Source organism: Cydia splendana, chromosome 2 (assembly GCF_910591565.1).
Source record: "Cydia splendana chromosome 2, ilCydSple1.2, whole genome shotgun sequence".
Taxonomy (NCBI): Eukaryota; Metazoa; Arthropoda; class Insecta; order Lepidoptera; family Tortricidae; genus Cydia; species Cydia splendana.
This window is the reverse complement of record NC_085961.1, coordinates 26524151-26537915: the sequence shown is the minus strand read 5'-3', so window position 1 is coordinate 26537915 and position 13765 is coordinate 26524151. Positions and strand designations below refer to the sequence as shown.

At 39.8% G+C, this 13765-nt stretch overlaps 1 protein-coding gene across 4 annotated transcripts in view; it reads left to right on the top strand.

The window, feature by feature from the left end:
- Positions 1-13765, top strand: part of LOC134806074 (AN1-type zinc finger protein 6) — a 254528-nt gene that overhangs the window by 226035 nt on the left and 14728 nt on the right. For 2 of the 4 annotated variants that reach the window (XM_063779341.1, XM_063779339.1), the window contains exon 3: positions 12753-13088. The exons of 1 other annotated variant lie outside the window; for it this stretch is intronic. In XM_063779341.1, coding sequence (XP_063635411.1) covers positions 12990-13088 — 99 coding nt within the window. In that variant the 5' untranslated portion in view covers positions 12753-12989. Of the gene's footprint in view, positions 1-3750; positions 4009-12752; positions 13089-13765 lie in introns of those variants that run through there. One more of the 4 variants, XM_063779340.1, reaches the window with a different exon arrangement.

The window sequence follows — 13765 nt, the reverse complement described above, 5'->3', positions numbered from 1 at the left end:
TGGAAAACACATTTTTTTTTCGTTATAATATTATTTGTTTATAAAATCATAAAATACATACATGGAAATGGCCTTCACGGCTTTGCTGGCACATGCGCACTCTTTTGTAAAAAAATTCCGTGACCATTTTGCATAAACTTATCTGATACGATATTGTCATGAACGGCTTGTTTTTGAACGACCAGTGGAATGACCATCATGAATTGATCCACTCTCCCTGAATTTTGCAATCATGCACTCTTCTCACAGTTGACGAAGTCAAATCAATATTCCGACTATACGAAATTTTTCATTACTTTTGAAATATTGTTCAATAATGAAAACGCGTTGTTCTTTCGTATAGTGCGACATAAAATAGTAGAAATTAAATAAAATGGAAGTAAAAAATTTCCATTCTAAATTGTTGCCATGTTTTTTTAAGCATCTTACGTCAAAAATGTGACAGTTACGTAGGAAGTGAGCCCTCAATAATTTTCTACAATTTCTTGTCGGACTATATAATTCGCCAGTTTTACAAACCCTAAACATTCAGCTGTCAAATAGTTTTTTAGGGTTGCCAGCACTAAAATGCAAAAATATTGTTAGTAGATATCAGATTGATATCAGATCAACTTGTTAAGGTGAATTACATTACGCTGAATATTTACAAAAACCAAGATCAGCTCAATGTTGCAGTGTTGTAATGAAATTGATCGTCGAATGGAAGCCTTTCAGTCCCGGTTTATTGTTATTTTTTTATAATTAGAATTTCGTTACTCATCTGGTTCTCATATCGGAGCCGTTCCGTTTAGACTTTATATGTACGTATCCAATTTGTGCTTCTTTGTCGTTTGACAAGAGCGCCTTTGTAATGAAAACGTTTATCTGAACCTGACGTCTGATCTAAACCAGATAAATGTATGTCACTGACATATTTACGAATAATCTGCTAATGTTTCGGCACCGTTTACAATTAGCTATTAATTGCTTTACTAATTGAACGTTTTATTATTTTTGTGACATTGTAAAACCCAATTTTTATAAAATCTATTCTGCCGTTCGGCCATATAGGTAGGGTTATCGTATCGTTATCGGCGTTATCGCGGATAAAATGTAGGATAAAAATATGGGACAATATGGGCAATTTGGCGTCGGTGGTCCTGCGACCGCTACGATTATTCGGCCCGCATGTTGCACAGATTTGTTGTTATATTTCATCTATTGCGTATTTATTACTATAATAAGCTTTTCACTTCTCATGCTCAAAAAGTGCACCGTAGACGACATAAAATCGCATTTTATGCTCTAGAGCATAAAGTAAAATCATCTATTACGACCCTTATTGACTTAGCAATAAAGTCCAAATTCTGCCATACAAACTGCCAGCCCTGCCGGCGCGCCCCCGACCGGCGCTCTCCCGATCGGCGTGCCCCGCGCCTCCGACCGGCCCAAGAACAATTTTCTTTAGTCTTGAATAAATACGTTAAAATAACCTAAAATATTTGATTTTTTGTATATTTTCCTCGCAATCGAAGTGAAAAGCAGAGTGTACAACAAGGCCATAAATGTCCATTTTTACCCTCGTCTACTATTTTGGTCTTCGCTTCGCTCAGACCAAAAAATTGCCTCGGGTAAAAATGGGTCACTTTATGCCCTTGTTGTACAATCTACTATTTCACTTCTCATGCTCAAAAAGTGCACCTTTATGTCGTGCGTAGACGACATAAAATCGAATTTTATGCTCTAGAGCATAAAAGTAAAAATTTCTTCTAAGACTAAGGTCTCAACAGCCAAACATTTAAAACATATTGCACAATTTTACTGAGCAATAAAATTGTGTAGATGACAAAACTTGTTATATCATTTTATTTTTGCTACAATTTATTAGAAATCCGTATTTTCTGTCATTAAATTTAGTAAATCACATAAAATAGGAGTCGATTATCGTTCAAAAATGCTCCGAAATGTTTGACTTGGCAGAAAACCAAGCGTCTGAAACTCTGATCACATGTTAAAAATTAAAAAAAAATAATTAAAAGGTTAGTTGGCGGGAATTGGTTATGTACTATGTTCTTTCGCTTTACGACAATTTCGTGGTGTAAATTGCCGTGAAAAATATAATTATTTTCCTCGCAATCGAAGTGAAAAGCAGAGTGTACAACAAAGGCATAAATGTACATTTTTACCCTCGTCTACTATTTTGGTCTTCGCTTCGCTCAGACCAAAAAATTGCCTCGGGTAAAAGTGGGACACTTTATGCCCTTGTTGTACAATCTACTATTATTCCTTAAATAAGTGCAATGACCCACATATATTTAGCCGAAGGTGGAAGATTAGTCTGTGAAACGCAGATCTTTTAATTTATTAAAGTACGCAGCAGTTAAACAATTGTGAGTTCGCCAACCTCTTTGTTAGTAAAATTACAATTAATTCAGTCTTTTGTTTACCTTTGTGAATCGCCGTTGTTTTCCCACTCGCTCCTTGACAAAAACAAGGGATTTCCTTCACCGCATACAAACGTGCATATATTATTATTATGGTACATAAAGGGGCCCACTGATTAACAGTCCGCCGGACGGTATCGGCCTGTCAGTTAGAACAAAATTTTGACAGTTCCGAACAACTGACAGGCCGATACCGTCCGGCGGACTGTTAATCAGTGGGCCCCTTAAATAACGGTAGTGTACTGCGTCGTATTTGTTCACCGCTATCCCGCTCCACGTGTCATTTCATCACTTTCTTTGTCCGTCTTTATGCAGGCTCTATGCGAAGGAGGACCTAATTGTAATGACGACCTAATTGTAATGACGACCTGATAATAACAGATTAGATAGTTTAGCAGTGTCAATCGAGGGGTGTTTAGTGATGCTGGTCGTGCTTGGGTCGTAATGGCGTGGATTTACGAACGCGCGTGTGGCGGTGGCGTGAGGTCAGCGCCCTGGCCCAGGACTAATTCGGGGGAGATCGACGATGCTCCGCCGTCGGGGCTTTGTCTGCTCCCGCCTCCGCTCCGCTGTCTCCACGGTCATTCGTCGAGACGCATCGTTCGCACACATGGCTTTGTTTGTGTTCGCTATCACCTCACATCGACCTTTTTACCCATGTAAATAAATTTTCACAGACAATAAACAACTGCGCAAGACACTAAGTCGTGTAATGAAAAGTCGCGAGTCACGTTAACTAGGTATCTATTTGTTTGCCGAAGTTGACGAACTCACAAAATCTTATTGTTCGTGCAATTTGAGACAATGTCCTGTGTTTTTGAGTTCAACGGTCCTTGAAGTTCGTTCGTTTATCGACCTCGGGACTTTTCACTTTCATCGGCTAAATACATATAACATAAAATACCTACGTACTGCAAGAACCTATAGACTAGGTATTTGCCAAATGGAATAATTTTTATCTTATTCCGTTTTTAGTCTTTGTATAATGGTGGTTTGAGTGTGTGAAAGCGATGACTAATGATAGAGAACTCGACTCACACTTAAATTATGTGACTCACTCTTTATGCGCACCTCGAGGGTTTGAATTCCTGGTATATTGGGTACATACAATAACATGTTGATTGCGCGGTTGAAGCTAGTATAGGATAGGTATTGGCGGCGGTGATAATGGCCTGCTGCGTGTTGTGATGGCGAGATAGACATTAGTGCGAGCATGTGTTTATCAGGCACCGAGCAGCTTGTTTGTATTTGTGAGTGCGTGCGCGTGTGGAGCGTGGAGTGGAATGACGCGAACAGTTGATGTCGGCGGGCGGCGACCGCGGGCCCGCGCCGCGCGCCTCGGTCGCCAGTCGCCAGCCCGCAGCCCGAGCGCGACGGACGGAGCTCGCAGCCTGCACCCGCGAGGCCGATTCATACGCGATTGTTTGCAACATATTTAACGCGTACGCGACTAATGCAACTTATCTAGTCGGATAACAGGGAATTAGTCTGCTCGCGTCGTATTTCAAAACTGTGATGTTTGTGCAAGTGTGGCGCTTTCGAGCGTAGTTAGTACGTGGCCATGGGCTCTAGTTCCTACTCGAAGGTAATGTTGGTTGTGTTAAGTAATGTGTGTGTGAGTGCCGTGGACCGAGAGGAGTCTCGCAGACAGACGAGGCTGTTTGAAGGCCGCCGCCCCGACCTTGGTGCAAGAAGGTCGACGTCCTCACGTGTTTTAGAACTTGACATGCAATTTTGAATGAGGGGCCATTGTAGTCGACCTGTTTTTATTTTCTGCATGTTGTTATTAGGTTGGTTTATAGTTATTCAATCTCAGGGTGTATTAAATCCCTCAATGACGACAAAGCATACGTTTATTTACCATTTATCAAGAATAATATCAGAGTGGTTTTAGCTAGGTTACTTACAAAGTAACTTAAATGAAAGTACGCGAGTGTGTAAATCTATTTGGAATTAGGTAATAATCAAAGTAGGCTGATGCACTTAGGCACTCGGGTAATTGATAGATAAGCATGTAGGTAATTTACTTAGGTATTCAACCTCAATGAATAATGGAATTAGGTGAATACTATTATTGAAACTTTGATTTAATTGCAATACATTTTAACATGTACCTATAATCTAGAACGTATGCAGTCGTTATTGTGCAGGTAGCTCAATATTATTTTTAATCCCATCGTATGGTGCCTGCAATTAGGCCACTTGGGCACCAAATTTTTTAAAGAAAACTTTAATTTATTATTTGTAATATTCATACATTTTTAGATGTGGCCGTATGTCAGGCAGTATACGACATAGGATAGAGCAGGCATAACTAATTTGAATAAAAGGATAGCATAACGGTCAACAAATAACAACGTTAGGTATAATGAGCAAATTGGCCTTCCCATACACATCAAAATGATGGTTTGGCCAGGTTTCCTTAGGCGGTCATCACATTGATATGGTTTCCGTATACAGCGCCAGTGTAATATTAAATACATGTGTAATAATCAGTAATAAACGTCCTAATGTGCAGTTTGAAAAAGCAATCCCTATAGCACGTATTTAGGGAGCTAATTGTATATGTATGCTCAGAGAGTGAAGTACCTGTTCAAAATGTTCGCACGATCTTTCTTTCTTATAAATTAACAGTAGGTAGGTATAGTCATACACAGCACGAGATCATTTTTAGCAAACCGCTTGCTTCTTCTGCTAAACCTGTTTATTCATTAGGGGTCATCCATTAATTACGTCACACGTTTAGGGGGAGGGAGGGGTCAAGAAAATGTGACATGTTGTGACATGGGGGAGGGGGGAGTCACTAACATTGTGATGTCACTTTAACTTCATCAGTAACCGAAAATTAATTTATATTTTTTAATGTGTTTTTAGAAGTAATTCTCGTTCCTAATTGGTTTTGTGTTATAAAATTACTTAAGTACTAATATTTCTTTTACCAAAAATATTTTTTTATTAAAAAAATTATGCCGAGTTAGTATTGCTGATTTCGTTGAAAACAAAATTGCCTAAACTGTGACGTCACACCAGGTGGGGAGGGATTTGCAAAATGTGACCAAGTGTGACAAGGAGGGGGGGTCAAAAAACCTAGAAATTCGTGTGACGTAATTAATGGATGATCCCTTTGGTATCTACATATTTACTGCAAGAAAAACTAACCCGGAAATATTTTCAATCTAGTATTTGTCGTTAAGATAATTGTATCGTTGGGATCTGTTAGGTTTTTTACTATAATCGCAATCTTGTTAGATTTGCCACACGGCATGTGGCACCTTTATTGATAAGTATTTCTATTTTGCGTTGCCTGACTGCGTAGTTTTTTGTATAACACAAACACATATTTGTGATCCAAACAATAATAAAGCCCGTCCATTGTGCGCTAGCGCGCACGAAAGAGAGAGCAACACGGCTAGATACAGGGCGCGGTGCGTGTGCGCCGCAGCGATCAGCTGACGCCGCGGCGGCCATCTTGCCATGCGTGCTCCATTGTCGCCGCGTCACTGCGCTCAACAGTGACGTACGCGTTTCAAATACTAATGTCATTGTCCTTCCCTTCCTGTCCTAGCTCCTCTTGACACTTTTGTGCAAACCTGTTGTGTCATTGTCATGGAACAAAACGTTTGTTTCCTTGTTGCCATACCACGCGGAAGGCTGCGCTCGGCTCGGATGCGAGACCCTGGCGCGTCTATTTTTGGTTAGCGTCTTATTTCCGGTGTATAGGCGCTTTTTGTTCTACTCTTAATCCTGATTAGCTACATGCATTCGGATCTACGTTTTACTACTTTTGGCACAGGATATCTTTTACAAAGTCCGGAACACCAACGAAAGTTTTCTGGATTGGCAGATAGCAAATTAACAGAACTTTACTTTTCGACTAACTTCGAACTTCGAAGACGAACTAGAAGTAGTCCAATCGGAAGAAATTATTGCTTTATCTTGTCTTAGTTACTCCATAATTACCAGAATTTCTGCTCAATACTTTGCAAGTGAATGACATTCATTTGAGGCGAGTACTGCAACATTGCAGTTTCAGATTTATCTCAGTTTCGTGAATCGGAAGGATTTCTGTGCACTGCACGATTTTTGTGCCTCTACTTTAGGGTCCCGTTACGGTTACCGTTGCCTGAGTGGTCAGACCAGTATTTTGTCTGAATCCAACTTTTAAATTGGATCAACGTGTTCATTAAAAACTGAAGTGGCCGGGAGAATACGAAGTCTGATCAATTTTAATCATTTACTTTTATACTTGATCGCAGTGTCCAAATCTAGCAAAGTCTAGCCCGTATCATAGGTACTTTCGCTCTTTCTCTCTTTCACGTTACCATGACAGCGTAACGTACAAGAATTGAAGAATTGTGTCTGTTAAGAAAATCGTAACAAGTTAGCGTATAGAGTAGAGAGCGGTTATGGTTCGACCTATATTCCGCCTGCGGGAGGTAGCGAGGCAGAGGATGGCTCCGCTCCGCTCGCGCCCCAGTTGGCTATTCGCTGTTATTAGTCCGCAGCATTTTGCACGTAAATGGATGCATATTTCAAGAGGAGGCTCCTTGAGGCATTAGCGCTTGTAGCTGTTAGTAACCTAAACGATTACATACACATAGTCTGTCTGTTCTGAAAGAGAAGAGTCGTGAAATGTATGAGATCCAATACATTCTACGACTCTTCTCTTTCCGCACAGACTCTATTAGGTTTATATTTTTTTCTGCTAGTAATTACTCTGTTACTAATACCAACTAATACTTATTTGGTATGGCAAGTCGGATTGGTTTTCAAAATGGGCTTAAAGCAAGGAATTTTAGTTCAAAGTTTCAAGGTTTAAAATAAACGATAAAATCAAATCGTTCTAGTAAGTAAACAACAATATAGGTACAACGTAAAATGCGTACTAGCTCAACAGGTTACTTCGTCAATGTAAATTTAAAAGTGTTTTATTTGGCAACACGAGCGCGATATCAAACATGTTTGGCTGTATGCGTGTGGGGTCGGCCTCGCGGTGGGCCTTGATAGATTTGAATTAATCTCACTGTTAATACGCGTTACTAACGACTTGTTTTAAAACTGTTAATTTTCGATTGTTTCTTTTTATTCTTAATTTGGTTGAAGGTTTCATTTTACTATTTGCCTTAGGTAGGTCTAGGTGTAGTTTAGAAATTAATCGTACCTATCCTCTCCACTCTTACTTATCCCTAGAACTATGTTTATAGTAGGTACCAGTAAACACTTTTAGTCTTGAGGAAATGTTTAAGAAACCGACGTCAAATGTCGAGTCTAAATACGTTTTTGAATAATTCTTGCGGAACTTGTGGGCTAGAATTACAACGTGGCATCCAATAGAAGTATTGTCCACAAACGAGCGAAGTGGCCACTCATTTATTTTCCATTCGCGATGGGCGCCGAGCCATTCGTGGTCGTCACTGTTCATTACACTGGCTGTATCTACAATGATGAATGGTGGGAGAGTCCTTATTGTGAGACGGGTATGCCTCGAGCACAAGGGTATCTCTCCACCTAGCTATAAGTATTCATTAAGCACGATTTTCAACCTTATCTATTCAGAGTTAACTAAAAATTACTTGAATGATTAAATATAACAGCATTGGGGATAATTCAAAATCCTGAAATTATGAAATTGAGCATTAATAGCGATTGAAACATACATCCATTGCATACTGAAACGTAACATAATAAAAAGCTGGGCAATTAGAAATTGGTGTTAAAACGTTGACCTATATTCTAAAGTACATCCTGGGAGGTGTCCATCCAGATGAATCAATCGGATTAGTAAAGTTGAAGAAATATAAAGTGAGCCGATCTTGTTCAAACTTCTTCGAGAGATCGGCTCACTTTATATTTCGTGAACCACCTTACAAGAAATGTCTAGAGGGGGCTCAGGTTGATATTTTGGGCACGTGCGCCACAAAGGGTGCAGGGTAGACACATGGGTCGGTGCAGGCGCGGGCGGGTGCGTGGCGGCACTCGCACTCGGCAACTGGGTCAGCGGGCCACGGCGCAACGACGCGCCCCGTTCCGACTACGACACACATATAGCTCCCACAGCCACACGCTTATCTCGCCATGCCATACCTTTATCACACTTAATCTCAATGGAAATAACCTTTAATTAGTCTTACTTTGTGACTTTCGTACGCGACAAAACTTTGACCAACTAAAATTTACGTCATATTCGCAGCATTTGTGCTAAATGGATATAAATATAAGATAAGGACAAACGCTAACTGCGCATTATATTTGACGACGTCCGCCAGAGAGTTTAACAATGAATTGGATTCAATCTGTCCACTTGTCGTCATTGTCTTTAAAGAGTAGAAATTAATTGTACCAATCGCGACTGGTCTCACCAGCAAAATTATGGGCAGTGCAGTTAATTTGGCAACTGGCAGTGGCTAGGCATTGTAACGCTATAATTGAACATCACGTTTCCGTCGAGCCAGTCACCTTGGCACGGTTATTTCGTACCAAATTTACGTGCCTTATTATTTACCAATATCTTCGGACTTACGATCAGTTTGCCTTACATGCTATTTTGATTTGAATATATGTGCCAATTTTATGTATGTATGTATTTCAATTATCTGCTGGCCTTTTAGACGTAGGTAGGTAGGGTTTACTAAGGACAATCACAACATTTAGATAAGGTCTCTCTTTGTGAGCTTTGTATTTTGTTCTCCATGATATACAAGTCAGAATACATTTTCTAACAATACGCTCGCTCGTGTTTACAGGTAGGTGCTTACGAGTATTAAATTCGCAATACGTGTGACGTGAAATTGTTGCTATTATTGCGCACTATATATTGAAATGAGTCAGTTACCAATAATAATGAGGCAAATTACTGTTTTCTAACGCAATAAAATTAAAGTGAAAACACGCTTATAGTCGATGTGTAAACGTGGAGACCGCTGAGCGCGTAGAACGAGAATACAAAAGAAGAACGAACACAGCTACCGACTCGGAACGCGTGTCGAGTCGCGGCCGCCACCGCGAGGCGATCGTGCTGCGCCAGCACTGTTTCGACAGATGCACGTGGACTTTGGACTTGTAGCCCAATCAATGAATGGCCTTTTTTCTGTTGAATCTGGAAACGCGTAGAGACCGTCAGCGGCTTAGCGGCGATAACTTTTATATTACTTATTCTATTCCTACTGCACGAAAGAGGCCGTTTAAAACGCCCGGGTCCCGATTAGTTATTTATTTTTTGTGACCTCTATCAGTGATTCCCAATTTTTTCCATCGTGATCGAATATTTATTTCTATTCAATAAGTTGTCCTGTGCAATATGTCATAGGTAAGTAGGTCTATTTTACTATATAATTAACTGGGGATATAAAAAACATTCTTGATCCGTATAAATTTTAAGTGTCGAGTGTCTAATCGACGACGCTCCTCATGCATGATCGTGCGATTGGCGTGTTGTGAGGGCCCGCGCACCCCTGGCTGCGCCGGCGCCGGTCGATGCTCCCCCGGGCTCCCGCTCCCGGCCACCGACCTCGGCGCTCTCCACGGCATTCATAATTCTGCATTAATTGGTGCACGCTACGACGACACCGCTTGCGTTTGGGACGCGTGGGTTTACCGAAATTGGACTTTAATTTCAAATATAAACAAGTTATATTAAAAACAAGAGTGAGACTTGTTTATTATTCATTGTGTTGATCGTTTGTGGAAAAGGGTAAGAGGTTTTGGTACGTACATGGGACAAACAGGAGTTAATTTGGCCTACTTAGAGGATAAGTTTCTCATTTTCCCAAATTAGGTTCGCCTGTAGGAATTAAGTCAATTTAATTTCGCCACTGTTACTTTAAACAAAATGTAAAACTATTGCACGGAATAAGTTTCACTGTTTTCTTATTTTCCGCAATTCTGTTGACGTTGAACTTCGATTATCCAAACTAATTGGGTCCGATAGACTAATTAGATCCGATAATCAAATATGGGTTTTTTGGGACAAGGTCAAAGAATAACAACAGATTTTAACATAAAAAACAGTACAGATAATTAAAATTACAAATTAAAGTTAAAATATAAAACTCCTGAAAAAAGTTCGGTAAATTGAGGGATCGGATAAACTAAGTCAGCGCTCGGATAATGAGGGTTCGGATATTATTAACCTTTACAGGTTCGGATAATCGAGGTTCTACTGTACTATGATCTTTAACAGTACAGGACGTGTACTTGTGCCAATCTAGTCTGTTTATTACGTACACGCGTCTCTAGATGTGCTATCCAATCAACGTGCCGCGTCTCATTTATTATCTGCATACCTACGTGTTTGTATGTCACATATCTTGGAGATATTTGATATAGTATTGAGTTCTCTGTGTGCGTTGTAATTCTGCCTATTGAGAATATAAATCTTATTATATTATACGCTCTTAGGTTTTCTACGGTTAAAATCAGCGCATTGCCAATATGTACTGATTACGCTAATTTGTGTTAACGGGTATCTGCATACCTCTTGGCCTATTATTGAGAAACCTCTATGGTCAATGAATTTAACGGACAGTGATAGGTGTGGCTTGCTCATTTTTTTATGAACGCGCTGAATGGATTCCGCGCGGGGAAATGTCTTGATATATTTATTTATATTTATTGGTGCTGTGTCGTCGTGATTCCGTGGCATACCTATATTTACTGTACTCTATATACTACGCAGTAAATACGATTCCTTTGTGTTCATGCTTAAACTTAGCAATTTATGTAGGTTAGTACTTATTGATAATGAAACCTATTTCAGTTCAAGTCTAATGAGGTTGAATCTATGAATCACTAGTTTCCTAGTCGGTTTCCCCACCTGGCAGATAAGAATAGAATAGAATAGAAATCATTTATTCAGACAACACATCAATACAAACCCAAAATCATAAAGTTTATATCTATACATCATAGCTATTTAAGTTTCTATAGGAAATGCATATTCGTCCCTGCTTAATTATAGAAAATGAACACTAAAATGCATACAATAAAATCTACGTATAGCTGCGGAACCTGTACCTACCTAAATTTAAGGAGTAGTACTATATCGGACGAAGCGGGCAATCTGGTCACCATTATCTGACCTAAAAACGTCCTGAGCCTGAAGTTGTTGAAAACAATGAAACAAACCAATATACGTAACTTTGTGCAAGCCAACTACATATATTTAAGTCCGTGTGGCGCAGTTATCTCTGCACGCATTGGCGACATGCATTCACATTCGCATCAATTGAATTTTAAAAGGAATGTTACATCGCAATCTTCCCGAAGCTAACTAGTTTTTTTTACCACTACTAAAATAGTATAGTTCTGGTATTGGGCAAGTGCCTATCGAAACTTTAAATGCAAAAGGAAAATAGTAATTTGTACATGTAGGTTTTTAAACTGAAGGACCAATGATGCCTAACAAAGAGAGAGAAAACAAAAACTTTTGAGAATCCTTGGTGTATTCAATCAATACAAAACCCTCCAAAATTCACCATAAATCTTGTATCACTGCATAGTTCGAAAATGGTATGTAAGCATATGCTTATGCTACCTATATAGGTGGTTAGCCTATTAGTAATCTGCGAGTTCTGCGCCACGATTGTCGCGATGCACTCGGCGGCGCGACCTTGGCGCGGGGCTCGCGGCTCGCGGCACGGGCGTCCCGTTTCGCGGACGCGTTCCACTTTTGCCATAGCTCTCTCTTGTTACGCAAACCCGTCGTTATGCATATTATGTTTTGCCTCAAACGTTTCTGCATCCAGATACCACTTTCTACAGTTAGAATCTGGTTTGTGTTGGCGTTCGTGATGATATAGATTATAAACAAAACGCGATTTGGAAATGGTTCATTTCACGACAGCTGGCTTATCTTCAATCGAGGCTTGCCGGTTTGCCAATGGCAAGTCGGCCTACGTAATGTTCGAGCGATGACAAAAAAGTGAAACCGTTTGCTGTATCGCCATTAAGCTACTTTTGTGCCTAGTCACAAGAAAGAGTTTGAACCACAAGTGTAGTGCAAGTTGGCATTGATACATTTTTAAGATTTAAGAGATTAACGTTTGAAAATTGGTTAATCAACTTTTATTCTGTTCTGTCCCGTAAGCCAAAAAATCTGTAAACACTGTACTTGTTACAAAATTAGTAGATCACGAAAACAAATCATGGTTTCAACTATGACCTAGGAGACCTAACGATGAAAACTAGGTGTACAAAAAATTTGATGCACCCAAAAACATTGTAGTTATTAGGTAATTCACGAATCACTTTTCATGCTTTATTCCCTCAGTTAATAATATTATAAGAGATTTTTAGCATGATGTTAACAGGGTTTGTTTGTATTGTTTACAGGGCCCTCTGCGATCCTGACATAGCAAGAAGGACAGCACGTTGGCAAGGAAAGCCACTTACCGCGGCTACATCAGCCCAGAAATTACCTCCCGTCTAAATTGAAACGTTCTATCACATCGTACACTGTGATCTGTGACTATAACAAGTGCAATAATATACTTTAGTGCAATCGTTTGTACTGTCAACTGTCAGTGAAGTGATTTGTTGTTGTAATTGTGGTGAAATTAATTGTGGACAATGGAGCGTGAATCAAATCCCATGGAGGCGTTATGCCGGTCGGGGTGTGGCTTCTATGGAAACCCTTCCACAGATGGACTCTGCTCAGTATGTTTTAAGGTAAATCACTCGTTTCATTCTTCTTATAACATAAATCTTCCCAAATTCAAGGAACTACTACTTAACTCCCGCTTAACTGATACTTCGTGAAAACTCAACTATTGTGTGGTTGAAGATTAGTCAGTATATGACTGATTTGTATTAAGCTCAGTAAATGTGACGATTCCGGCAAAGTACGAAATTATTATATGTCGATGAGGTTGAATTCTAATTAAATCTTTATGGCAGTATCGCCTTATTGACAATCGACAAGCTCTCTTTTGATTAAAATAGGCAGAAATAAAAATATAATATGTAGGTACTTGAACTTCTAGTTACGTATTTAACCACCACTCAATTACTTTACAGTGCAGTCCACCTGATCGCTATTTATCACTATTGAATTGTTGACAAACAGACGCTGGCTGCGTCAAGGTCTTCTGTATTTTGGACGACAGCACTAATTTTTAGTTATTTTACATCGTTCTAAACATCTTTATCTTGTGTATTTAAATAGCTAACCTCTTAGTAACCTCTTAGGCCACGGCCCGGACATGAGTAGCGAGACGCCGAGCGTGTATTTAGTTATTTACATTTGATTCAGTTTAATCTACGATTACGATAGCACGCTCTTCGCCCTGCTGCCCGCTGGCGTCCAGGCCTAGGTCTACCCGTGGTTTCCTAATTATCGGTGGTGT